The 25,325-nt window shown below is 42.0% G+C and overlaps 1 protein-coding gene and 1 pseudogene across 2 annotated transcripts in view; one reads left to right on the top strand and one right to left on the bottom strand.

Moving 5' to 3' along the window:
* SND1 (staphylococcal nuclease and tudor domain containing 1) overlaps positions 1-25,325 on the bottom strand; it is a 495,060-nt gene that overhangs the window by 297,868 nt on the left and 171,867 nt on the right. The window contains exon 11 of the mRNA XM_080663510.1: positions 7,766-7,855. Coding sequence (XP_080519636.1) covers positions 7,766-7,855 — 90 coding nt within the window. The remainder of the gene's footprint in view (positions 1-7,765; positions 7,856-25,325) is intronic.
* Positions 17,971-25,325, top strand: part of LOC308245957 (SET domain-containing protein 9-like) — a 64,556-nt pseudogene continuing 57,201 nt past the window's right edge. The window contains exon 1 of the transcript in view: positions 17,971-18,439. The product of the transcript in view is annotated as an SET domain-containing protein 9-like (transcript). The remainder of the gene's footprint in view (positions 18,440-25,325) is intronic.

Here is a 25,325-nt window from a genome sequence, read left to right as displayed (position 1 = left end):
ATCTTCAGTCATTTATTCAAAATATTTACAGCCACGCTGATGGCAACAACTAAGAAGGCAAGGACAAAGCAACTTGTCAATTTAAATCACAATGCATTCAAAACCGTAGGGCTTGTGCTAATCATTAATGTAAAGAACTTTTCCATAGCGTGAATGAATCCAATTAATACGAAATGAAAAATGTGGAGATGACAAAGGAAATGTTTGTAAAAACCAAAACTAAAATCATCAGAGGTAATTAAAAACAAAAATTCCCCGACTGCCAGCTTTGCACTTAACACAGCTGATTAAATAACACACAGCAAAAGAAAGAACTTACAAGTATTTTTCAAGGAAAAGGACAACCCTGCTAAATAGCCAGAAAAGGAGTGAAGGAGTCCTCCTCAAAAAAGCTTAAAGAGCTCTCAGCAGCAGAGTATCTTCAGAGAGCTGTCCTTGCACATGGGAAGGAGCAATGAGATTGCGACTCAATCTCTCCGTGGCTCTGGGCCAAGGTAAAAAAGGAGGGTCTATCCTTTCCTTCTTCCCCAAAGTCTCACCTATGCCAAGAGATTGAAGAGCAGGGGAAAGCAAGCTTCAACATTGGGTTTGCAATGTTACCTATGACCTCAAGTTTGTAACTAGAAGAACATGTAATCTGACACTGCTTTCTCTGATGAACAATTTGATGAAATGTCACTTCACGGGGACATCTCAAAGACTAATGAGATAACGTCTAGTGGGCTGAAAGCATTCAGAGGGCTGATCTATGGTGTCATTACCACCTGCTGATATCTGTCCAGTAGGATAATGCAGCTGAAGAGAATAAATTTTTTTGTAGCAGGGAGTTGTGTGTTCTATACAAGAACTGACATTATTCCAAAAAGGACTGTGACCCTTGCTATGGGCACAGGATTCAGCACACACAACGAGAAGCAGGCCTTTCTCGATGGCCTCTAATTTAGCATAGACACCTGGGTAAAATATTTAATTTCTATGAGCTTCCATTTCTTTACCTGTAAAAAACAGGAATGATATACACATCTTGCAGGGTGGGGATGAAAATTAAATAAAGACAAAAATATTCAGAGTTTACTACAAAGAAATTCAATAAATGACAGCCCTGGCCCCTTTAAGCTGGAATGAGCATTATACGAATTGCCTTAAGAAATCTGTCTAGTTCACAGTACAAACTGGAATGGCATAAGGATCATACAAAGGTATTCACCAAAGTACAAATAAGCCACATCCTCTAGAGTTGACTTCGACACTCAGGATATTTTATCCCAAGGAAACAAGGCTATTAACAGTAGAGTTGGATTGCCAACATTAGTCATTTCCAAATTAAACTTGGGAGTTCTGAAATGAAGAGGCAATCTCAACCTACTTCTTGCACACAAGGCTAATCCTTTGGCAAATCAAATGGGTCCTATTTCTACCTCTCTTTATGTTTTTGTTTGTTTTTGTTTTTGTAATTTCCAGAGACAGAAGAAGGAGAGGGAAAGAAAAACATCGCTGTGAGAGCAAAATGTGGATAGGCTGCCCCCTGTACACACCCCACTGGGGATCAAGCCCATATCCTGGCATGTGCCCTGACTGGGACTTGAACCACCAACCCTTCAGTGCACTCCCAACCAACTGAGCCATGCAAGCCAGGACCCTTTATGCATTCTTATCTGGATCCACAGTCTTCAGTCCAGTGTCTTCCTTATCCCCTAAATTAATTTAGTAGAAATTTATTGAGCACCTACTCTACCCCATACACTGTATGTGTTGGGCCCTTCAGTGGAGAGCAAAACAGACGTGGGCCCTAGTCTGCCCAATATAATAAATCTAACAAGAGAGATAGATATTAACACATACTTTTTCAAATACATTAAGACTTGAAAAATGATGTACAGATTAATATGTTGGAAGGGCAGTTGCTCAGGGAGAGCTTCTCTCATCTACATTGAATTTGAAGTATAAGCATGAGATAAATAGCAGAGGAAAACGGAGGACAAGAAGACTTTCCAAACAAAAGAAATTGCAAGTGCAAAAGCCCTGAGGTGACAGGGAGCATAATGCATTTCAGAAACCGAAGGAAGGCCAGAAAGGTGGCTAGGAGGTGGGTGAGAAAAGGGGTAGAAGGTTACATCCAAGAAGCAGGCCAACCTCACCCTCTTTTTCATGATTTTCTAATAAAATGAGCAACAGAGCAGTTTTTAGCACTCTGAGGCTATTCCACCCTGTGGCTAGAGATTGTCTTGGAACCAGATTATGCCAAGCTTTGTCTACCACAGGAAGCAATGGGAAGCCATTAGTCTTAGGCAAAGAAGGAACATAAGGTAATTGTCATTTGTGAAGCTCCCTTTAGCTGCAGGTACAGAAGGGACTAGACTGGGAAAGAATGGCTGTGGAAAACCCAGTAAAAAGACTACAGAAGTCCAGGTGAGAGCAGTTATAAGACAAGGCTGGGGCAGGGCAATGAAAAGAGGAGGAAACAATCATGCATAGACCCAGCAGGAGTGGTGAGAGTCTGGACTAGGAGACATATGGGAAGAGAGTGTGTCAAAGATGTCTCCCACAGCAACCGATAGTGGTGTGACTCCCAGGACATGGAGGGGACCTGATTTCCTGACAGGATATCATGAGTTCAGTTTTGAACACGCTGGATTTATTATAAGTCTGATCTCCCTAGATCATTTCCATCCATCCCCAAAGAACTCCACGCCCCCGTAAGTATGGACCTCAGGAAAGACAGGTTTCAAAAAAGAGAACAATCTAAAGCAACATGAATCCTATATAATAATAATAAAAAATGTGTACTAATAAAAGGGTAATATGCAAATTGGTCACGACGCCCTCACAGTAAAGACTGAACAGCAGGCTGCGTGGGGCAACCAGGCTGGCAGGGGGGTTAGTGAGGGACAACCAAACAACTGAACAAGCAGGCTGCGTGGGGTGACCAGGCCAGCAGGGGGGTTAGTGAGGGACGACCAAATGACTGAACAGCAGGCTGTGTGGGGTGACCAGGCCAGTGGGGGGGGGGGGGGGCGTGGGAGGGGAGGGGCAGTGAGGGACAACCAGGCCGGCAGAGGGGGGCAGTGAGGGGCGACCAGGCAGTGGGGAGTGGCAGTTGGGGGCAACCAGGTCAGCAGGGGGGACAGCGGAGGGTGACCAGGCCAGCAGTGGGGGCAGTGAGGGGTGAGCAGGCTGGCAGGGGCACGCAGTTGGAGGCAACCAGGCCGGCAAGGGGGGCAGTTGGGGCGATCAGGCAGGCAGGCAGGTGAGCAATTAGGAGTCAGTGGTCCCGGATTGTTAGAGGGATGTCCAACTGCCAGTTTAGGCCCAATCCCAGGGTCCTGGATTGGAGAGGGTGCAGGCTGGGCTGAGGGGACCACCACCCGTGCACGAATTTCATGCACCATGCCTCTAGTATATAATAAAAGCCTAATATGCAAATTGACAGAACAGCAGAACAACCAGTCACTATAACGCATACTGACCACCAGGGGGCAGACACTCAACGTAGGAGCTGCCCCCAGCACCCTGGCCAGCCAAGGCAGGTGCCAGCGGGAGCCCCCCAACTGCCCCGCTGGTCACCCCACAGAGGGAGGTGGCCAGAGGCAGCAGCAGGGGGCAGGGCTGGCGAGCGGGTGGCGCCAGGCCAGCCAAGGCGGGTGCCAGTAGGGACCCCCCCCCCCCAATCACCCTGCCAGTTGTCCCACAGATCGGCCCTGATTGCTGGCCACACCTAGGGACCTTACCCGTGTACAAACTTCATGCACCGGACCTCTAGTTCAAAATAATTTTCTAAGTTGTTTTCAGCCTTATAACTTCCCAAATGTCTACATACATCAGCAAAAATACTCAATCTTAAGTGCCTAAAAAAGAGTCAGCCTAGTTCACAGACAAATTTTCAATGGCATGAAAACCATACAATGTCATCTGTTTACAAATAAGCTTCATTCTCAAATTTTGCTTATTCAATAACAGTGGCAAAAACAAGTAAGGAATAGACATGCATTTGGGGACAGAGATTACTGGAGACAGGAGATCCTGGACTGAGCATCTAATACCAGGGCAGATGCTTCAATGCACTCTAGCTTTATGCGATTCCATCTCTTCCACCATTTCTGACCCTTTAATTGTCTAAACAAGTTCCAACTCTGAACACAGTGGTTCCCGTGGTGATAACTGCAATTATGTCATTTGTAAATGCTATAATACACAGATTAGAAATACTGAGATTCTACTTTAGATATTCTCGAAAATAGGTGGGGAAAATTCCCAATGAAGGTGCAGTTATTATTACCTTACTAGAGGCCCAGTGCATGAAATTCATGCATTCGGCGGGGGGGTCCCTCAGCCTGGCCTGTGCCCTCTCACAGTCCGGGAGCCCTGTGATCAATCACCCTAAAGAGGTAGGCCCTACCCACCTGGCTGGGGCTCTGTGATGAATCGCTCTCGCAGAGGGAAGTCCTGCCCACCTGCTGCAGCCTGCCGGTTGGTGGCCTGGGCCTCCCTCTTTGGGGTGATAGTGGAGTCCCCCAATTGATAGCTCCGTCGGCTGGTGGCCTGGGCCTCCCTATGCAGGGCAATCATGAGGTGATGGCCGGGCCCCCAACCATTCGCATTTCACCCGCCTTGGCTGGCCTGGCACCAGTGGGTGTCATAGCATAGTTTTCCGGAAAGTCATTCTGCTGTTCAATCGATTTGCATATTACAGTTTTATTATTATAGAAGATTCCACAGGCTGACTTATCTAAACATTAAGAAAAACATACGTACACAGAGAAACTGTTATGCTATAAGGATAGAACTAGAGCCCTGGTTCTTTTAGGGAGGTATCAATCTCACCATCCTAAATACCTGGGATAACATTCTAGAAAACTAAAAGACATGTTGAAATTACCATGGATTCCATTCCTCAGCTTTTCTAGGGCCATGAGGAACCCAAACAGTGAAGACTATGCATATTCCTCAGTCAAGATTCTAGTGAAAGAAGGCAGATGGTAAACATGGGATGGAGAGGGCGTTCTACCAGGCACTATAGCAATTCCTGCAGCTTCTGAAACCCTTCTAGCATACACTTGTATCCTACCTCTCCCTCAAACCAGAGAAAACATGCACACTCACACACTCTAGCATGAATGGATACTCATTTTGTGGAAGCTGGAACCCTGGAGACACATCTAACCAAGTACCATACAAATCTGTATAATGGATTGTTGACAGTCAAATTAATTGCACGCTGACTTACATATCTTGAACCCAGAGCCAGTAAAAAAAATCATAAACAAAAAAGTAAAGCTATGCTGGATTCTATATAAAAGCAAAAGTAGCATTATTAAAACAAAACAACATTATCTTACTGGCATCTGGAAGGACTAGCATCATCCTAGATTCTCATAACCATCCCATGAGAGAGGAAAGGCAACTAATATTCCCAATTCACAAGTGATAAAACCAAGGCTCAGGGAGGTGCACAGTAACTTTAATTAAGGCATTTAGCCAGAATTAAATCTTAGAAGTGAATCAAAGTGAATTTCCATAACTGAAATGAAGGCCACTGAACCTAACAAAGCACCTCAGCAGTTTACCTTCAATCTTATTCCTCTGCATTCTAGGAATTATTCAAAATCGTCATACTATAGACTCTCTAGGATGGTCAAATAATAGTCTGGACAGAGAAGGTGATTTTACCTCCATTATCTTGCTTAAGCTGTGACAGGCTGCCCTAATCAACTTTGGTGCACATGGGCACGTAGACACACAGGCACACATGCTCCCTCTTGGTGCCTCTTAATCACCATGTGCCATGCTCAATAGCTGCACCGACCTGAAGGGAATTGGCAGAAATGTGTGGTGATGTGCTAGCCACCCCCCTGAGGCAGTGACTGCCCTGATTGCTCCCAGACTCAAGAGCACATGGGTGTTCGCTGTCACAACTGATGGCCCCCGAAGACAGGCAAGTGGTTTCAGGTGGTAAGTCAGGAAAAGCAGTTCACATCAGGAATGTTCAGCCCCGCAGAGCTGAGCTGCATGCTGCTCCCTACACAGGCATATAGCATTTATCATGTATACAATGTCACTGTGGGGGACAAAACGAGCTCAGCACAAATAGAAAGCAATCAGCTATGATGCAGAGGAACCAGTAAATGAGGCTTCTTTCACCAAGAAAGAACCTAACTGCTTAAGAATTGCCACGATATCTGACACTTGAGGTCAGTCCCCTTATCCTGAAATAGAGGACTTTACAAAGGTCTGTCACATGGGTGTTTGAGAGCCGAGCTCTGAACCACTTGTAGGACCTTTCAGCAGCTGCTGCAATAAACTGTGATTTGTGTTCCCAGGGATGAAAGTGAAGGAGGAAGGGCAATCTTCAAAGAAACCAGGTGGATGCCATGACACATGCCACACAACGGGCTGCTCATGAATCAAATATGATATGCGCTGCCATTCCCTTCAATGTGATTTTGGATGAATTTCAATAAAATCCATGCGTGTGAAGGAATTCCTTACTTGTCTCTATGCGATTGTTTATGAGCCAGTAAATAAGTGATATGATATCAACTTGGTGAAATAGAGATGTTGGACATTAGATGAGATAACAGGAGACCTAGAAATTGAAAGAGGCTTAAAGCCATCATTCGCACCACACTTCATGAATGAATACAGCATTCTGTCAAAGTTTATACAATGACAAATGAGCCTATGCTCTGAAGGAACCTGAGCAGATTTAATACTCGTTTTAGGGAATCCAGTTTGCTTTCTCTACCTCAAAATTAGCAATTTCACCTTATGCCCAACTTCAAAATCCCTTGCTAAAATTTATCATTCTAGTGACTATGGTACATAATAAAATATAATAAAAGTACATTTATTATACACTATTTGGGCACTAGTTTAAACCAATAGTTTTAAAAATCTACATTTAGGTAAAGAATGTTAATATGGCTTCAATGTGTTAAGGCTTCTGAAGATGCAATAAAAACTTGCCCAAAACATGACCTAGTCTGCAAGAATCCCCACTGAATCAAGGTAAGAAAAAGACCATCATAGTCCTTCCCTGAACAGACTTCCCATTACCAAAGGGACAATCCCATTCATTTCCTGTGTTTATCCAGGACACAAAGAACTAAATGCACAAGACACTAAGGGTGGGAAGGTCAGGAAAAATAAGGGGGAACTCAGAAGCTCATTACTAGCTTCCCAGAATGGCATGTTCTGCAGCTGGTCATAGAACATTATGCTCTAAGAACACAAGGAAATGCACTCTTCGGGCCACTGAGCTGGTACACTAGACTGGAAAGTCAATGTGCTCCCCAAAAGGCTCCACAGGACACCACATACTCACTCCCTGCCCGCAGATGCATACTCCTACTCCAGCAGAGCCCCACTCCTCCCAGATAGCCAACCTTTCCCTCTGAAGTAGGGGAGGCAGGAAAAAGTGCTAACCTCCCCTCACTACAAGTCCACAGCACCAGCTTTTAGAGGAGGTGGCTAGAGAGAACAGAGCCAAGTGATGGAGCTCAGGGCAAATTATTACACTGGAATTGAGCCTGGAAGCTGGAAAGAACGTGTCATGAGACTTTTGGCAATCACACTTTGGTCAGGGCCCAATTTTAAACGTCTCCCAAGAGATACCACTTCCTGATACAAAGGCATGCCTCTCTACATATCAGAGCAATTCCGCTTGACTTGATGGAGAAGTGTCATCTGCTGGTCTCTGAGATTCCATCACAAGGGCCCAGCTTAAAATAATCCCCAACCACTGGTGAATACGTTTGTCATCACTTACCTTCTTCCCAATAAGCTTCTTTCGAAGAAATTCCCGGGCTTCAAACATGTAGGGAATGTCATACAGTGGACGTAGTTTCTTGTTCTTATCCTAAAAGCAAAATAAAATAGCACATCAGGAATGAAAAACACACACACACAAAATAACCCAAAACACAAAGGAACGTGGCCAACGGCACAAGATACTAGGATGGAGTGAAATATGCGCCCTACTTCTTAGTATCACAAATATTAAATAATTGCTAGATACATAGTAAATGGTTACTTTGTTTGAAATGCTTTAAAGGGAATAAGATTACCTTTTTCATGCAACAGCCTGAAAAGCAAGCAATGGAATGTTTCTAATTACCCAAACAAGAAACAACCTAAAAGTTCAATTAACAGGGAAATACCAACATAAAATGTGATATAGAAGAAGCTCAGTAAGTGTTAAGGCCCCTTCAAATATTTATAGATACACTATAAATCAAATTCTACCATTCCATAAGCCTTTACTAAGCACCTACCAACTATTAGCTCCATACAACACACTCTCTAGTTATAATCATGGACTCAAAATTATTGTAACCTAAGAGAATAATATAAGAAAGCCTACAGATATGGAATAGCAACAAAAATCAGTTTTGAATAAGTGCTAAATTGTATGATATAAACTAGGGACTAAGTGCTGCAAAAATTCAGGTCAGTGGAAAGAAATAATCAGGAAAGGTTTCATGGACAAAGTGGGATTTCATGTGAGTTTGCAGAATAGGGAAAAGCTAGGAAGAAAATTCAAGTTAAAACAAACAAACAAACAAACAAAACAGCCCTAGCCAGTTCGGCTAAGTAGGTAGAGAGTAAAAAAAATAAAAATAAAAAAGCCTCAGGTGAGGATTTAAAAAACAAACAAAAAAAAGAAAGGCAAAAATAGATAGTAATCCAACATTTACACAAAAATCTAAATACACTATTACTTCATCATCTCACAGGCCCCAGAGTTCTCCAAAAATAGGTTACTGCTCTAAGCAATGTTAACTTTCAGAATATGAAAGAGAGTCTAGAAGATGACAGAACTGGAAATGGATAGTTACTTAAGAGATATGAGAAACTTTTTTTAGGAAATGAATTAACAGGAATTGACTACAAAATAGATAGAGGGAATAAAAGAGGAAGAACCCAATATTTTTAGTCATGACGGCAGGCATACAAAGTCAATAGGAATTTGCCTTTAAAAATGAAAGTGAGAACGGTTAGAGCATGTGTAGAGAAGTAGAAAGATGTTGGATAGGTCAGTTGGTATAATTACTGTATTGGATCTCTCCCACTAGGCTCCTAAATTCCATGAAAATGGAAGCCCTATCCATTTCTGCTATTCCCTGTGACTCCAGAGCCAAGTATACTACCTCCCTTGTATCTATATTAATAAAAGGGTAATGTGCTAATTAGACCGGGAGACCTTCAAGGAGACCTTCCAGACAAAGCCATGGCGGTGGGGCCAAGACAGAGGCTGTTAGGGGCGATCAGGCTGGCAGGAGAGGGCAGTTGGGGGCGAGCAGGCCAGCGGGGGGGAGGCAGTTGGGGGCAATCAGACCAGCAGGGGCAGACAGTTGGGGTGATCAGGCCTGCAGGCAGAGTGGTTAGGGGTGATCAGGCAGGCAGGCAGGTGAGCGGTTAGGAGCCAGCGGTCCCAGATTGCGAGAGGGATGTCCAACTGCCACTTTAAACTGGCAGTTGGACATCCCCCGAGGGGTCCCAGATTGGAGAGGGTGCAGGCCAGGCTGAGGGACCACCCCCTCCCCCGTGCACAAATTTCATGCACCGGGCCACTGATCTATCTTTATAAAAGCCTAAGCGACCATCTGACTATTCGACCAGTAGCTATGACGCACAATGACCACCAGGGGGCAGATGCTCCAACTAGTAGCTATGACTCGCACTGACCATCAGGGAACAGACACTCAACACAGGAGCTGCCGAGCTGCAGTGACTTGACAGCTGCAGTTCTCAGGTGACACACCCAGAACCAGAGAGGAAAGAGCCCAATTCCGGGGTGCGTCACCCAAGAACCACCCTCTCACAATCCAGGACCCCTTGGGGGATGTTGGAGAGCTGGTTTCGGCCAGATCCCTGCAGGCCAGGCCAAGGAACCCCACTGGTGCATGAATCTGTGCACCAGGCCTCTAGTATACTCATAAATAGCTGTACAAATTTGTGAACCTCAAGGACCCAGGTAATACTTCAAAAAAATTCACAAAACATGGAAAGGAGAAAATTGGGGACTAATTCCTAACCTAGATGCAGGCTGCTGCTTCCCCCCCCCCCCCACCCCGGTATGGTGAGTCCACCCAGCCACACCTTTGCCATCTAACTAAACAAGATTATCTTTGTACAACCCATTCTATATTCATAAAGTATTTAAATTGTTTTCTTAAATAGCCAATGATTCCCAAACAATTCATCTTTCTCATTCTAACACCCTATAAAAACTAGTCGTAATAAAAATATTGAGATCGAAGGAATCAAAATAAATGTTTCCCCCTAGATCATAACTAATCCTTGGAGTCCAAGAAACATCATTTCAATTCATGGGTATCACCAAAAAAATATATTATCAGAATGTAGATAATTCTTTGAATTTGAGTTTAACATTCATCATCATCCAACTGTCTCCTGCTTCTAGTTTAAAAAACAACAACAACAAAACAGCAGCAGCAGCAGCATTACAATGCCCCTTTAGGAAGTTAGCACACCTTGAAAATGAAAATGTCTCTATTCCTTCTCCCAAATGATGTGTGTAAGCCCACATATTCTACCCAGAAACAACTGGGATGGCCAAACAATGACCAAGGTACTCGGGTATCATGATCATTGTCTAATAAGTAAGGTATGGCCCTAAACATGAAAATCTTTACTAATATAACACTGGGGTTTTCTTATAAAAATTAACAAGGACAATGGGACAGATGAGAGTTGCCTGGCTAGAGGGAGTATTGTGTGACATAAGGACAGATATATAGGACTACAGGTATTTTTATAAATATGGGTCACTACTGAGGAGCTAAGTATGATACATAAGCCATAAAACAGAGCTTACGATGACACTCTATGATATAGTAAGAATGCTTGCTAGACAGAAAATGTTAGGTACCAGTAATGAACTGGATTTTTAATAAACACAAAATCAATGGTTATCAGAATCAGTCCTCAGAAATAAAGAAGTGCCAGTGTATTCCTATTCACCAAGCGATAGAGGACAATCTATTTACAGAGAGTAGTTGTGTGATTAGACTTGCCCAGTGGTCGGCAAACTGCGGCTCTGTTGCCTAATGAGTTTGCCGACCACTGGACTAGCCTAAGTGAATATTTTTAAAAAATGAATCCATTGAAATATTGACATTTACCTTACGTAGCCTATGACTGCCAGAGAACCTGAGTATCTGAACCTTATCCTACTTATTCTGAAACACCAGCAGTATATGAAAGGTAAGAAATGCAGTTCTAACAAGCATTCAAATGCAGATCATGGGATGAGGTACATCAAAATGTGTGAAAATGGCTGTCTGAACAAGAATCCTTCCCTTAAGACACTCAACAGGACTGGGCCAAGCCAAAATACCCTGAAAGAATGAAAGAAAACAAATAGTACACCAACAAGCATCCCATTGAAAGAGCAACACTGGAGTCCAATCATATGTCTCCCATGAAGCTAGGAAAGAGCTAATAGCACAAACTGAAAACAAGACATCACAAGTAAAAACAGAATGATCTCATTACTCTAACCCTTCAGACCTAGCGGCTATTGGCATCTGCAAACACATTACAAGAGAGATATTAGAAGTCCCTAAGAAACTATAAAATAAAAGCAATTCCTCCATATAAAAGCCTTTAAAATCTCTAAGAGGCAACTGAAGTAGGGAATGCATTCTGAAAAAAACAGGACTTAGCTAAATCTTGACTGCTAAAAAGGAATGTATAGTTTAGATTCTAATTTACATGAGAATATTTTTAAAAAATAAAAATAGAAATGAATGTTTGCTTTATCTGGTGGGTGGACAACACACAAACCAGTCTGTGCTGTAATCACTGTACATTCTGAGAAATGACACTGTATGTAGGCCCTGCAATGACTCACGTAAGAGAGAACTTCAGTCTTCCATAGCTCTCAGGGTTTGGAAGCCCAATGCCCATATCGCAGAATCTAAAGAGAGGCTAGGCATTTTTATAGGAAGATTATTTTTGGCTGGTTTCCTAAATAAGACCTCTGGTCAATGCTCATTTGGAGGGAATGGAAGAGACCTCCAATCAAGGCCTTACTCTCAACCTTCATTCAGGCCTAACTTTTTCTAGCCCATGCAGTAGCCAAAAGAACTATCCAAATAATCTAATGACCTTGGGATACTGCGAGGTTCCTTAAGCAAGGCTTAATAAACACAAACTACTATGAAAAAAAGAGATGGATAAATGTGGCTCCACTAAAATGTAAAAAATTATTTACTGAAAAAAAAAAAAAAAACCATCATGAACAGAGTGACAGGCTAAAATGCAGACTCTTAGTAGCTGGTAAGTGAAATGGATGAAGAAAGGGCAGAGCAGAATGAGAGGAACAGGTGAAGGGCCATGGTTGTAATCAGCTTGGTGAGGCCTACCCTGATCAAATTACTCAAAGGAGGTATGAGATGTAACCATCTGGAAAAAGGCAGAAGAACAACCAATGCAAAGGCCTTGAGTTAGGAGCATGCCTGGTAAGTTCAAGGACCAGCAAAGACTCCACTGGGGCTACAGGGGCACAGCTGAAGAAGACAAATCACAGGTCTGACTTAACATTTGAAAGACTACACTGGCCACTGCATGAGAATTGAAATTGTAGCAAAGAAAGGGTAGAGCGAAGGGAGACCAATTATGAGATTATGACAATAATCTGGGAAGGAAATGAGGTAGCAGTGAGAGAAATAAGTATCAGAACCTGGATATATTTCGAACATAAACAGAATGTACCGTGTGAGAGAAAGGGAGGAGTCAAGGTTCACTCCAAGTGTTTTTTTCTGAGCAAATGGGAAAAGGGTGGGGCGGGCAGGGGGGCATCAAATGAGATGGGAACAACCACAGGCAGAGTAGACTAGAGAAAGTGGAATAAGATCAGCAGTGCAGAAACGGACATTCTAATCTAAACTTTCAAGTGAAGATGTTGGGCAGGCATTGGATATATGCAACCGTGGGGTATAGAAGAAAGGCCTGAACTGGTAATATATCATACATTTGGGAGCTGTTAGCATATAGGTGGTATTTTAAAAGCTAAGAGATTGAAAAGGACAGAGGAGGACTGAGCCATGGGGCATGATAACATTAAGAGGTAAAGAATAAGGTAAGAGGAGAAACCAAGATGGCGGCATAGGTAAGCACCTAAACTGCTGCCTCGCACAACAATTTCAAAACTACAACTAAAAGACAGAACGGACACCATCCAGAACCACAGGAAAGCTGGCTGAGTGGAAATTCTACAACTGGAAGGAAAGAGAAAAGCTCAGAGAATTGGAGGTATGGCAAAGGGTCTTTGTGCGCGCAGAGAGGAAGGGCGGCTGAGAGCCTGGCTGACTTTCTCTGGCGGAAGGGGGAAGGAAGCCCCCGACAGCAATGAACCCCAGTCCCGGGCGAAACCCCGTGGACCCAGGCTCATACAGGGGGAGTCTGGACTGTCAGGTAGAGAGAAAGGCATCCGGAGACTCGGAGACACGGGGGAGACCCGGGGGAGTCCTGGCGGGCAGGGGTCTGGAGGCGCAGTGCCAGTGTGCACAAAAGCTGCGGAGGTTGCCACAGGCTTTCCCTAGCAGAAGGAGTCGGGAGCTCCTGACTGCACTGAACCCCAGTTCTGACTCCACTGAACCCCAGTTCCAGGCGAGCCCCTGGGGACCCACGCTCTTACGAGGCGGAATCTGGACTCTCGGGCGGAGACTCAGGAGCTGGGGAAGGCAGAGGTCTGAAGGCGCGCGCAAGGGCAAGGCTGACTGGAAGCCAAGACTGTCTGCTCCGCCCTGAGACTCCACCCCATCCAAGCTGAGCACAGAGGCTTTTGCAATTTGGCAAGTCTAATCCTATAAGGCTGTCTCCAGCACCGAACTTCTCCCAGCATAGACACAGCTGATCCTTACAGCCAACTGGCCTGGAGGTCAATTCCTCCCAGTGATACCAACAACAATCAAGACTTAACTAAAACAAGGCTGTACACACAGTCCACAAAGGGGTGCACCAAGAGTATCCACCTCAGGTTAACTGGGGAGGCCGACCCACTGTGCCATATAGGAAACTTAGCACACAAATCTGCCCTACCAACTCAGGGAAGCAATTAAAATGCGGCGTCAAAGAAACAGATCACAAACAAAAGAAATGGAGGAAAACAAACGACTGGATATAGAATTCAAAACCACAGTTATAAGGCTTTTCAAGAATATCCTAGAAAAGGTCGATAAATATAAAGAGACCCTCGAAGATATGAAAAAGGACCAACTAGAAATTAAACATACACTGACTGAAATAAAAAATATTATACAGAGACCCAACAACAGACTAGAGGAACACAAGAATCAAGTCAAAGAATTGAAATACAAAGAAGCAAAAAACACTCAACTGAAAAAGCAAAAAGCAAAAAAAAAATCCAAAAAGTTGAAGATAATGTAAGAAGACTCTGGGACAACATCAAGCGTACCAACATCAGAATTATGGGGGTGCCAGAAGAAGAGAGAGAGCAAGATACTGAAAACCTATTGGAAGAAATAATGACAGAAAACTTCCCCCACCTGGTGAAAGAAATAGACTTACAAGTCCAGGAAGCGCACAGAACCCCAAACAAAAGGAATCCAAAGAGGACCTCACCAAGACACATTATAATTAAAATGCCAAGAGCAAAAGACAAAGAGAGAATATTAAAAGCAGCAAGAGAAAAACAGTTAATTACCTACAAGGGAGCACCCATACGACTGTCAGCTGATTTCTCAACAGAAACTATGCAGGCCAGATGGGAGTGGCAAGAAATTTTCAAAGTGATAAATAGCAAGAACCTACAACCAAGACTACTCTACCCAGCAAAGCTATCATTCAGAATGGAAGGGCAGATAAAGAGCTTCACAGATAAGAAAAAGCTAAAGGAGTTCATCACCACCAAACCAGTATTATATGAAATGCTGAAAGGTATTCTTAAAGAAGAGGAAGAAGAAAAAAGTAAAGAGAAAAATTATGAACAATAAATACATATCTACCAACAAGTGAACCTAAAAATCAAGTGAATTAAAAACCTGAGGAACATGCCCTGACCAGTTTGGCTCAGTGGATAGAGCGTCAGCCTGCGGACTGAAGGGTCCCGGGTTCGATTCCGGTCAAGGGCATGTGCCTTGGTTGCGGGCACATCCCCGGTGGGAGGTGTGCAGGAGGCAGCTGATCGATGTTTCTCTCTCATTGATGTTTCTAACTATCTATCCTCTCCCTTTCCTCTCTGTAAGAAATTAATAAAATAAAAAAATAAAAAAAACCTGAGGAATAGAATAAACTGGTGAATATAATAGAATCAGGGGCATAGAAAGGGAGTGGACTGATAATTCTCAGGGGGAAAGGGGTATGGGGGGGTTCAGGAAGAGACTGGACAAAAATCATACACCTATGGATGAGGACAGTGGGGGGGAGGTAAGGGCAGAAGGTGGGGTGGGAACCGGGTGGAGGGGAGCTATGGGGGAATAAGGAGAAACAATTGTAATAATCTGAATAAAGATTTATTTTTTTTTTAAAAAAGGAATAAGGTAAGAAATCTACAAAAGGAGACTGAGAAAGAGCAACAGTGAGCATAGTAGGACAAAATGACCAGAGTGTGTTATGTCCTAGAAGCCAAGGAAAGGAAGAGAATTCAGGAGGGAATGAATTACTGTGTTAAATGCAGCAAGGCAAATGAGATGAGGACTAAGATTTGCATGTTGGATTTAGCTAAATGTGGGTTGCCGTTAACTTGACAAGAATAATTCTGGTGGAGCAGCAGGGGCAAAAGCCTAATTAGAATTAGAAGTAGGAATGAGAAGAGAAGATCTGGAGAAAGCAAGTACATGCAACACTTTTGGAAGTTATGCCACAAAGGAGTACAAAGGGATTATGGGGCAGCTGGCAAAGGAAACAGGTTGAAGAGAAGGTGCTTTTGTTTTTTATTTTAGATGAAGAAGTAACAGGCGATGGTCCAGGAAAGAGCAAATGAGTGATAAAGTAGGGCAGAGAAGTGCTAAAGCAAGGACAGAACTGGCCTACATAGGAGTAGCAATCATTCATATTTAGGTGTGTGGATGCAGATACTGTTAGGGGTGTAGATATAGGAGTGAGTCACTGGAAGTTTTCTTCTGATTGCTTCAATTTACTCAGTAAAGAAAGGAAGAACTAGAAAAAAGAGAAACAATCCAATAGAAGAATTAGTAAAAGGTATGAACTGGCATGTCACAAAAGAACTCTGGACATTGCATATGACAAAAAGGTGTAACTTCATTAATATTTAGGGAAATGTACATTGAGATACTACAGGATATCCATTACATTTGCAAACATTTTTAAGGTGAGAATGTAGGATAATGGGAGTGCCCTTTAACCACTGATGAGATTACAAAATTATTCAACTACTGTGGCATCTTGCCATGGAGCTACTTGCATCATTTGTGAAAGTTAAGAGCTGCACTCCTCGAATTAAGAAATTCTATTTACAGGTAGATTTATACCCCAAAAAAGTCTCACATGTGCAGACAAGTCTAACAGTGTTCATGTTAACACTGTTTACAGTAAAGTCACAGAGTATAATACCACAGAGCAGTTAAGCTGAATTAGAGCAACACAACAAATGAACACATCTGAAAAAAATAGAGAAAAACAAGCTGTAGAATGATATAGTAAAAGTCCATTTAAATACAAACTAAAAACAATCACAGAGCTACATAAGCAGCAAGAAGATAACCATGTTGGAATATATAATGAATGGTTAATGGTTACTGCTGTACCATGGGCAGTGGAAGAAAGGAAACAAAAAAACAACAAAAAAATGGTGTTGAGGATGAGTACCCAGGGGCTTTCAACTCTATCTGTAGTGTTTTATCTCTTTGAAAGAAGAGGATCTGAAGCAAATGTGGTATAACATCAAGGCTGAAAAGAAAATGTTTATTATATTATTATATAACATTGGATAAACAAAAAAAAAAAATTTAGGGATAGAAAACCCCAAACTTTCGACAACTTTTTAAATTTTAAAATACCGCTCTGCAGCAGAATAACTGGCTATATATTGATTTCAGAGAGGAAGGGAGAGGGAGAGAGAGCTAGAACATCAATGATGAGAGAGAATCATTCATCTGCTGTCTCCTGCATGCCCCTACTGGGGATCGAGCCCGTAACCCAAGCAAGTGCCCTGATCAGGAATTGAACTTGACTCCTGGTTCATAAACCACTGAACCACACCGGCCAGGTGTAACTGGCCATTCTTTTCCTCAAAAAAAAAAACGCATTAGATTCTTTTTTTTTCCTAAAAAAAAAAAAAAAAGGGGGGGGGGGGGTTGTTCATAGATGTATACTTCCATGAGGCAGAAGGGAATAATTTATCTACAAACGTTCTCTCAAATAACCAGGGTCAAAAACAAGTTTGATATTTGTTTTTAAAAGAGCTTGAACTGTAACATATTAAAGTAGCCGCGCGTAATTAATTTCTATGAAGATCTTAAAACTGATTGTTGAATTAAAATAAGAGCAGACGTGATCAGATTAAATGGAGGAAATTTCAAACAGTAAATAATGGGCCAGTCCCTGTTGCCCTACCATACATGCCATTTTAATAAACAAAGACTGTGATTTCCATTTGAATTATAGACTTAAAAATAGGAACATAACTACATACCCTGTGCATATTTACAATCAAGGACCTTTCCATTCCCTTGGCAGCCAGGAGACAGAATCCACAAAGGTAGGTGGATAACTTAGAAAGTTATTAGCAGCAGCTGGAAAAAGGTTCAAAATCAAAACCACCTTGGCCAAATGGAAGATACCTAGCACCTCCATACTTAAAGGACCATACAAAGAAGATTCATATATCCAAACATTTCCCCAGGAATTGTTTGTTTCTAAATTAGCTCTATTTCATTCTCCCAACAAATAAACCTCTTAAAGGTCAATAGGGTCTATTAAAGAACAAGGTCTGGGCCTATGTCCGGGCGCCGCAGGGCCACCATGCCGGGCCACCTGCTGCAGGGCCTGCAGCAGTGGTGGCACCGTTACAGGTACCGCTTCATACCTTGGATTGCACTGAACATAAACCACAACCCCAGGACCTTCCGGTATATTCCAGAGGAATGTAAAGACAAAGTTATCTCAGACGAAGAGGTCCTGGGAACATTGCTGCATGTCTTCAGGCCCTCTTCACAAATGACTTCAATCACCAGCTAGATTTCTTGACTGTGTCTCCAGAACCCATTCAATCGAAGTATCAAGACCTGCTGTCAGTTCAGCCTCCAAGGGTGAACATGCTTGAACATAGACATCATCAGCAAAATATCTTTAAACCAGAAGAAATTCTTTATGAGACACAGTGTTTCAGTGTTGCCCGAGCAGCCAGCTCATTGTTTTCTGCTGGAAAAGGTGTCTTCATTACTAAAGGTGTCTTCATTACCAAAAGGCGCCATTATCTCCATGTACCCTGGTAATGGCACAACTAGTACTTTGCCAAGACATTCTTATATACTGATAAACATAAGTTCAAAAATAAACTAGCCTGTAACCCTTACTGTAAGAATTTGCATTGGAAACTCAGATTTCCACAGATTTTTAAATCCCAGTTTGGAACTTAACTGCTTGTAAAGTATCTTATGTTAGAAAATATCCATACATACTTGTGGGATACAAGCACTCTTCTTTTAAGGAAATTTTTCTACTCAATGTTTAAATTTAGGAGAATATGGTATGGCCTGCTTTGATCAGACTTGTTACTTAGAAAGCATTAGAAAATGTCAGTTTGGTTTAGATAAATGTAAAACTGATAGGGGTTGAAATATGAAAGATAGAACTTAAACTCATAAATCACTAAATAGCCCTAGCTGGTTTTGCTCAGTGGACAGAGCATCGGTCTGCAGACTGAAGGGTCCCGGGTTCCATTCTGGTCAGGGCACATGCAGAGGTTGTGAGCTCCATCCCCCGTAGAGGGCATGCAGGAGGCAGCCGATCAATGATTCTCTCTCATCATTGATGTTTCTTTCTCTTTCTCTCTCTCTCTCTCTTTCTCTCTCTCTTTCTCTCTCTTTCTCTCTCTCCCCCCCCTTCCTCTCTGAAATCAATAAAACTATATTAAAAATAAATAAATAAAAAACTGAAAAAAAAGAACAAGGTCTTGGGTATATCACAAATTCATAACAATTCAATACAATTCATACATATCTCCAGAGAGCAAAGAAGAAATGGTAAATAATAAAAACTAAAATCAAATTAAATAAACATTAAAATGTGCTTATAAAATTTCACGGGTGTAACCGCCAGTGTGGCTCAGTAGTTGAGCGTTGGCCTATGAACCAGGAGGTCATGGTTTGATTCCCAATCAGGGCACTTGCCCGAGTTGTGGGCTCGATCCCCAGTGTGGGGCATGCAGGAGGCAGTGGATCAATGATTCTCTCTCATCATTGATGTGTCTATCTCTCTATCCTTCTCCCTTCCTCTCTAAATCAATAAAAATATATATTTTTAAAATTCCATGGGTCTGAGAACGGAAGGAGGTTGAACTTTCAAATCCACGATTATGCCAGATACCAGACCCCTGAAGTGTGTTTCATTGCCTTTATAAGACCCTCAAATTTCTAGATTTTCCTGACAAACCTATTTGATCTTGCTGATCCCATGTTTAAGGATCTAATAAAACATCTGAAAACAATGGAATTTAAGGTATAATAGTAATTGCTATTTTTAGGTAGGGTCCAAGCCAAAGGAGTTTTAGAAAAGGACAAAAGCAGAAGGTCATTGTGACCTTCCTCCTACCTTCTCCCCTGCAACAGGTCATATAATAACCCTCATGTGAGAGGTGCCCTCCCTATACCTACAGAAAAGGACCAGCCTTATTTCCAAAGATTAAGGGACACCATGAAGAATCCAACACAGGCCTTGTTAAGTTTAACCAAGTTGACTACACTCCCCTTATACTCTTTGACCTATCTTATTTCTACAGGACTGCCTACACTTTGTCAGACCTAGCATAAAATACTCAGGTCTGTTTCTTCCACTCTCCATTTCCTAATGGAGGCTCCTATGTCACATAAAACATATATGAAATACATATGTATGTTTTTCTCTTAGCAATCTTTGTCAGTTTAGTTTTCAGACCCAGACAGGGACTCTATGAGGCGAGGAAAACTTTCAAAGTAGGCTTCATCAGACAGCAATCCTCCCTGAGTGATCCCCTTCTACAAGGGAAGTGAGGCTTAAAGGTTAAGTGACGGGCCTTGTTTCATGTAACAAGTAATGGCAGAGCAAGGATCTGATCACAGCTATCCCAGAGGCTGAGGCTCCTGGCCGGTGAGCCGACACCGCACTCACTCTCTTCTTGCTGTCAGAAGGCACTCAGCCCCTGTCAGAGGTTGTCAGGTTTTAGTGTGCCTAAGGATCACCTGGGAGCTTGTAAACATGCAGACTGCCAGGCTCTCACCAGTTATCCTGATGCAGGAGAGAGCTGGTGTGATTTCCACAGTTCTGTGTTTTTAACAAGTAGCAAGGAGGGCTGTGGGCCACACTTCGAGAAATGCTGCTGAGCACCATTTCAGCACCTGGCCCCACTTAAACCAATAGAAATAAAAGGGAGTTCAAAGGTTTAAAAAGTCAGAAAGCAACAATGAGGAGCTTGATCAATGTCAAAATGGCTAAATAAAAAATAAAAAATAAACAAGTAACAACTAGGGAATTCAGGCTTATTTCTGCATGTGTAGTGGGGGCAGGCAGTAGTTCAAATCCTCCCTGAACTTCTATTACAGAGAAGACAACTTGAAACATTCAAGAACAAGATTTTCAAATATTCCTTAGGTCCAACTACAGGACAACAATGTGGAATCTGAGAATCAAGAGAGAAAATCAACCTGCCCATGCCAGGGCACGACAGAAGGCATATCCTCTCTGCCGCCCACGGGCATCCAGTGCTCTAGGCCAGCGATTTTCACCCATTTTCATCTCATGGCTGGCACACATAAAACTAATTACTAAAATTCTCTGGCACACCAAAAAATATATTTTCTTGCCAATCTGACAAAAATGTAAGTAAAAAGGAATTCTGAATTATTCACACTGGGCAGATATTGTTGTGCTGGCTGTGGTCATTTTTTATTTGCCAATATAATGGAAAAGAGGTCAGTGTCCCTGACTAAGTAGTCAGGTATAGCATGTTTTAAGAATTTTCACACTGGTTGAAAATAGCTGCTCTAGACCTACACTAGCCAGAAGAAAAGAAGAAGTGGCAAGTCCAAGAATCAGCCACCATTCCAATGTCTCCTGGCAACCTGCCAGGAGGAGAAGCATTTCACAGTATCCAAAGAGGGAAAGAAGCAAAGCCGGTTTAGGCAGCCTCATGTCCTTGAAGGGACTCACGTGTCATGTGCTCTGCACAGCATATGATTCAGTTCCACAGGAACTTGCACATTCAAAAATTAAAGTACCATTTTCAAGGCCATCGTGTAAAGGGGGGAAATCTGTCTCTGGAGACTGCTCTTCTACTCAATTACATTAGCCAACCAAGAGCATTTCCAGAAAGAAGTACTTGCTATTTATTGCTCAGATGCAGTAAGTAAGGATGGGGGAGAAAAAGGAGGCCAAATACCAGGTCTTCCCCCCAATCCCAAGACCCTGTCAAAAGTTAAAAGATTCCAAGACTAAATACTTTAAAGGCTCTAAGGGCTCCAAAACCATTATCCAAGCAGACAAAGACAAAGAGTGAAATAAAACAACAGCACTTATCCCTCACAGATCTCAAGGCCAAACTAAGAGAAGGCTCACAAGCATTCTATTGATCATTGCCCCTGATCAATGGAATAGAAGCCTGGGCTCTAAACAATGATCCTGGCTGCTGGCTTGTCTCAGTTTCCTCCTAAGAATCAGCAATCTAACAACTACCTGGCTTAATATAATTTATATGCAAAACTACCCACTTACTGCACACAAGATGTACTACGACACTAATCACTCTCTGCCTTGTATTACGTAATTCAATTACCTTATATAGCTCTTATCTTTATCTAAATAGTCCTCACTTTGCACTTAATGTCAGTCACTCCTAATAACACAGCTCAAATTCCACTTTTTATCTAAGACTTCCCTTTTTTTTCTAGTTTGCTAACTTTGGTCATCATCATGAATGAATACTGAATTCTAGCAAACATATTTTTGACATCTTTGTGATCGTGTGCTTTTTAAAATATATATATTATTGGTTTCAGAGAAGGGAGAGGGAGAGAGGCAGAAACATCAATGATGAGAGAGAATCACTGATTGCTGCCTCCTGCATGCTCCCTACTGGGGATTGAGCCCACAAACTGGGCATGTGCCCTGACCGAGAATCAAACTGTGACCTTCTGGTTCATAGGTCCATGCTCAACCACTGAGGCACACTGGTCAGGCTGAGATCATGTGTTTTTTATCTTTAGTCTGTTAAGGTTGCAAATTTTCATTTATTGATACTTAAATGTCAAACCAGGTTTGCTTTCTTGGAATAAATTTAATTTCATGGTTACATTTTTTTTAACCTGGCATTATATATGGCTTTGCTATAAAAACCAGGCAAAATTATTTCAAAACATTGTAAAAATCAGAAAAAGACTAAATATACTGGTACAGATTAAGGCAACTCTAAGTTAACATTTCAGTAACATTTTAGGTAATATAAATGCCATGAGAAAACCAACTACACTGTGAGTGTTACTAAGAAGCAAAGCTACTTATCTGAGTTAAGTTTTACAACATCTAACATGGATATTAACAAGAGCTAAAATGTCAAGAGACGGAGGACATAAGCCAAAGCTACAGCACTAATCACTTTCTGCCTTGTATTACGGTAATTTAATTACTTTATATAGTGCTTATCTTTATCTTTCCTACCAGACCACAAGAGGGAAGATCTGAGAAAAAGGATCTTTATAATACCTAGAAAGCACCTAGCATAGTGCCATACTCCTTTAGAATAAAATGAGGAACGCAAAAAGGCCTATCTAAAAGATTTTTAAAACCCAAACTACACTTACTGTGATTTTGGAAATAAATGGAACTGGTTAGTAAATATAAAAGTAAATCAAAACAAAGGTAGGGGGAGGGAATATGACTGTAGGTCCATACCACTGTTACCAAAATCATCTAATGAATGCCACTTATTTAGCACTAGTTGAATTTGAACTGTTTTTAAGGTGTCAATCTTCCTGCTACTATTGTCAGATATCATTCTATATTACACAAAGATACGTATTATTACTGAAAAATGATTAAAAAGATTCTGGACTAGGCATCTCACTGTACACGTGTAACATCTAGGCTATATGTAAGCAGTGATGCTCTTGGTAGTTTCACTGTGTAGTGTTAGGAAAAACTCAAATTTACAAAATGCAAATAATCAGTGTGTTCTCTTTTGACCTGGCTAAGACTTTAAAGCAATTTCTGCTCTCTCTACTGCTCTATTAATAAATAAAATAATAAATTCTGTTATTTATGATCTTTGAAAAAACACACCCTCAATCTATCGTTAGCTAATAGTTACCAGGAATTCTTACAGAGCACGTAAAATACCATTCAGAGTTTAAGTTGAACCAATCATTCTAAAAATATCAAATGTGACAGTTCCACACTAAAATAAATGATGGTATAAAGCTACAATAAAAAGGCGGATAATTTCCTAAGTGCAATCAAAAGTACTAACCTTCCCCAAAACACTTATGAAGTTGAGAGTGAACTAAGCCTTAAAAAGGACATTTGATATTATTTGTAGTTAAGATGGAAGCACAGGAGAAAAGTGTGGTGAACGATTGCAGAGCACTTCCTTCATTTGGAAAGGCTCATCTCAAACAACACTAATAGGTGCGAAGTTTTGCTGGCCAGGGCAGTGGTCGCCAACCTTTCGGACCTTGCAGACCACCAGTGATCCGTGGACCACCGGTTGGCAACTGCTGGACTAGAGCACTCTTCACATGCTGTTCCAATGAGGAAATGGAGCTAAGAAGAAATAAAAAAATAATTAGTGTCTATCTAGCCTCTTTCTACCGAGCTAATAGTTCTGAAGATCAATTGCAAACATGAACTAATGTTAACATGGAAACTGCCTTCATTGAAAAGAACTCAAAAAAATCTCCAAATAAGAAAGGAGAGTTTTAATGTGCAAGGGGAAAAGGAGCGGGGAGACGGAATCTTCAAGGACAAAGCAGGCCTGGAGGTCTGCGAGGAAAGGGAACCAGCAGGGACTAGTATATCACAACTGGCTCTGCCCTTCACAGCTTCTTTCCTCTTCACTGGAAGCTCCTAATTAACCAGTTGGCCCCGAATCATGTTTTCTAGTAATGGAGACATTTTCTCCCACATTTCTTACCCTTCATCCCCAGGCTAAAAATGGAGAGCCACTGCCCTCAGAAGAGGCAAGCCCGTTACTTAAAGTACAGGCTTCAAGCCAGATGAAACCCATCCAGCAGGGTGACGTGCCACAAGCCCTCCCACGGTTCTAGAAGAGGAGGAAGGAACAAGAGGAAAAGAAAATAAATCTCTTACAACAGGAAACCAATTTTCTCTGTAATACAAAGCAGGATCGGGTGAGCCCATTCAGAAGATAATATCATTTTGTTAAAGAAATGCTTCTTTGTAAATGCCTTCCCTTCTTTACCATATTAGAAATATAATTATTATTATTAAAGTTTCTTCCTGGAACAACACAGAAGGGAAAATGATGCTGGATATGACACCATTATTTAGCTGGTGCCAGTGGAACCTTCAATTCAGCCAGATTCCCAGTCAAATTTGTGCAATAAATTGTGGTGCATTTCCAAAAATGAGACTGAATTATGTAAGTGCACGGCAGAGAGGTCTCCCTTTAGACACCTAGTTTCTGCCTTGCCAGTTGCATCACTCCCCGGTCTGAATCAGGCTGCCAGGTCTAGTGTCACATATTTTATCCACCAATTCAAAGTACTCTCAGCCTGGGTTGAAAATTTCAGTAAAATGAGGTGTGTACCTTTTCAGGACAGATATCATTCTAACCATACAGAGCAAAGATGACTCTCTTTTACTGTATAGTCTACTCTGCCATCAATCAGAAAACGAAAACATTTATCACCCACCACTACAATGGAGAAATATGGGCAACTTAAGTTATCAGAACTATGAACAGCTCAGACATTCAGATACAGCACCCAGCTGGTAAGGCAATTTCATCACACATACATGATATGCCTTGTCCTGCTGCAGAAAGGGACACTGACAAGCCTGAAGCCAGACCTGCTGGAGGCTGCTTCTCGGAAAGAGACCGTCCCTTCGCCCAATCTGAAATAAACATACTCAGAATGTACTGGAGTTATTTTTGTGCCAATTGTTTG

The sequence above is a fragment of the Plecotus auritus genome, assembly GCF_963455305.1.
Source record: "Plecotus auritus genome assembly, chromosome: 4".
Lineage (NCBI taxonomy): Eukaryota > Metazoa > Chordata > Mammalia > Chiroptera > Vespertilionidae > Plecotus > Plecotus auritus.
Note: the sequence above shows the minus strand (reverse complement) of the source record. Positions and strands in the feature narration are given on the sequence as shown.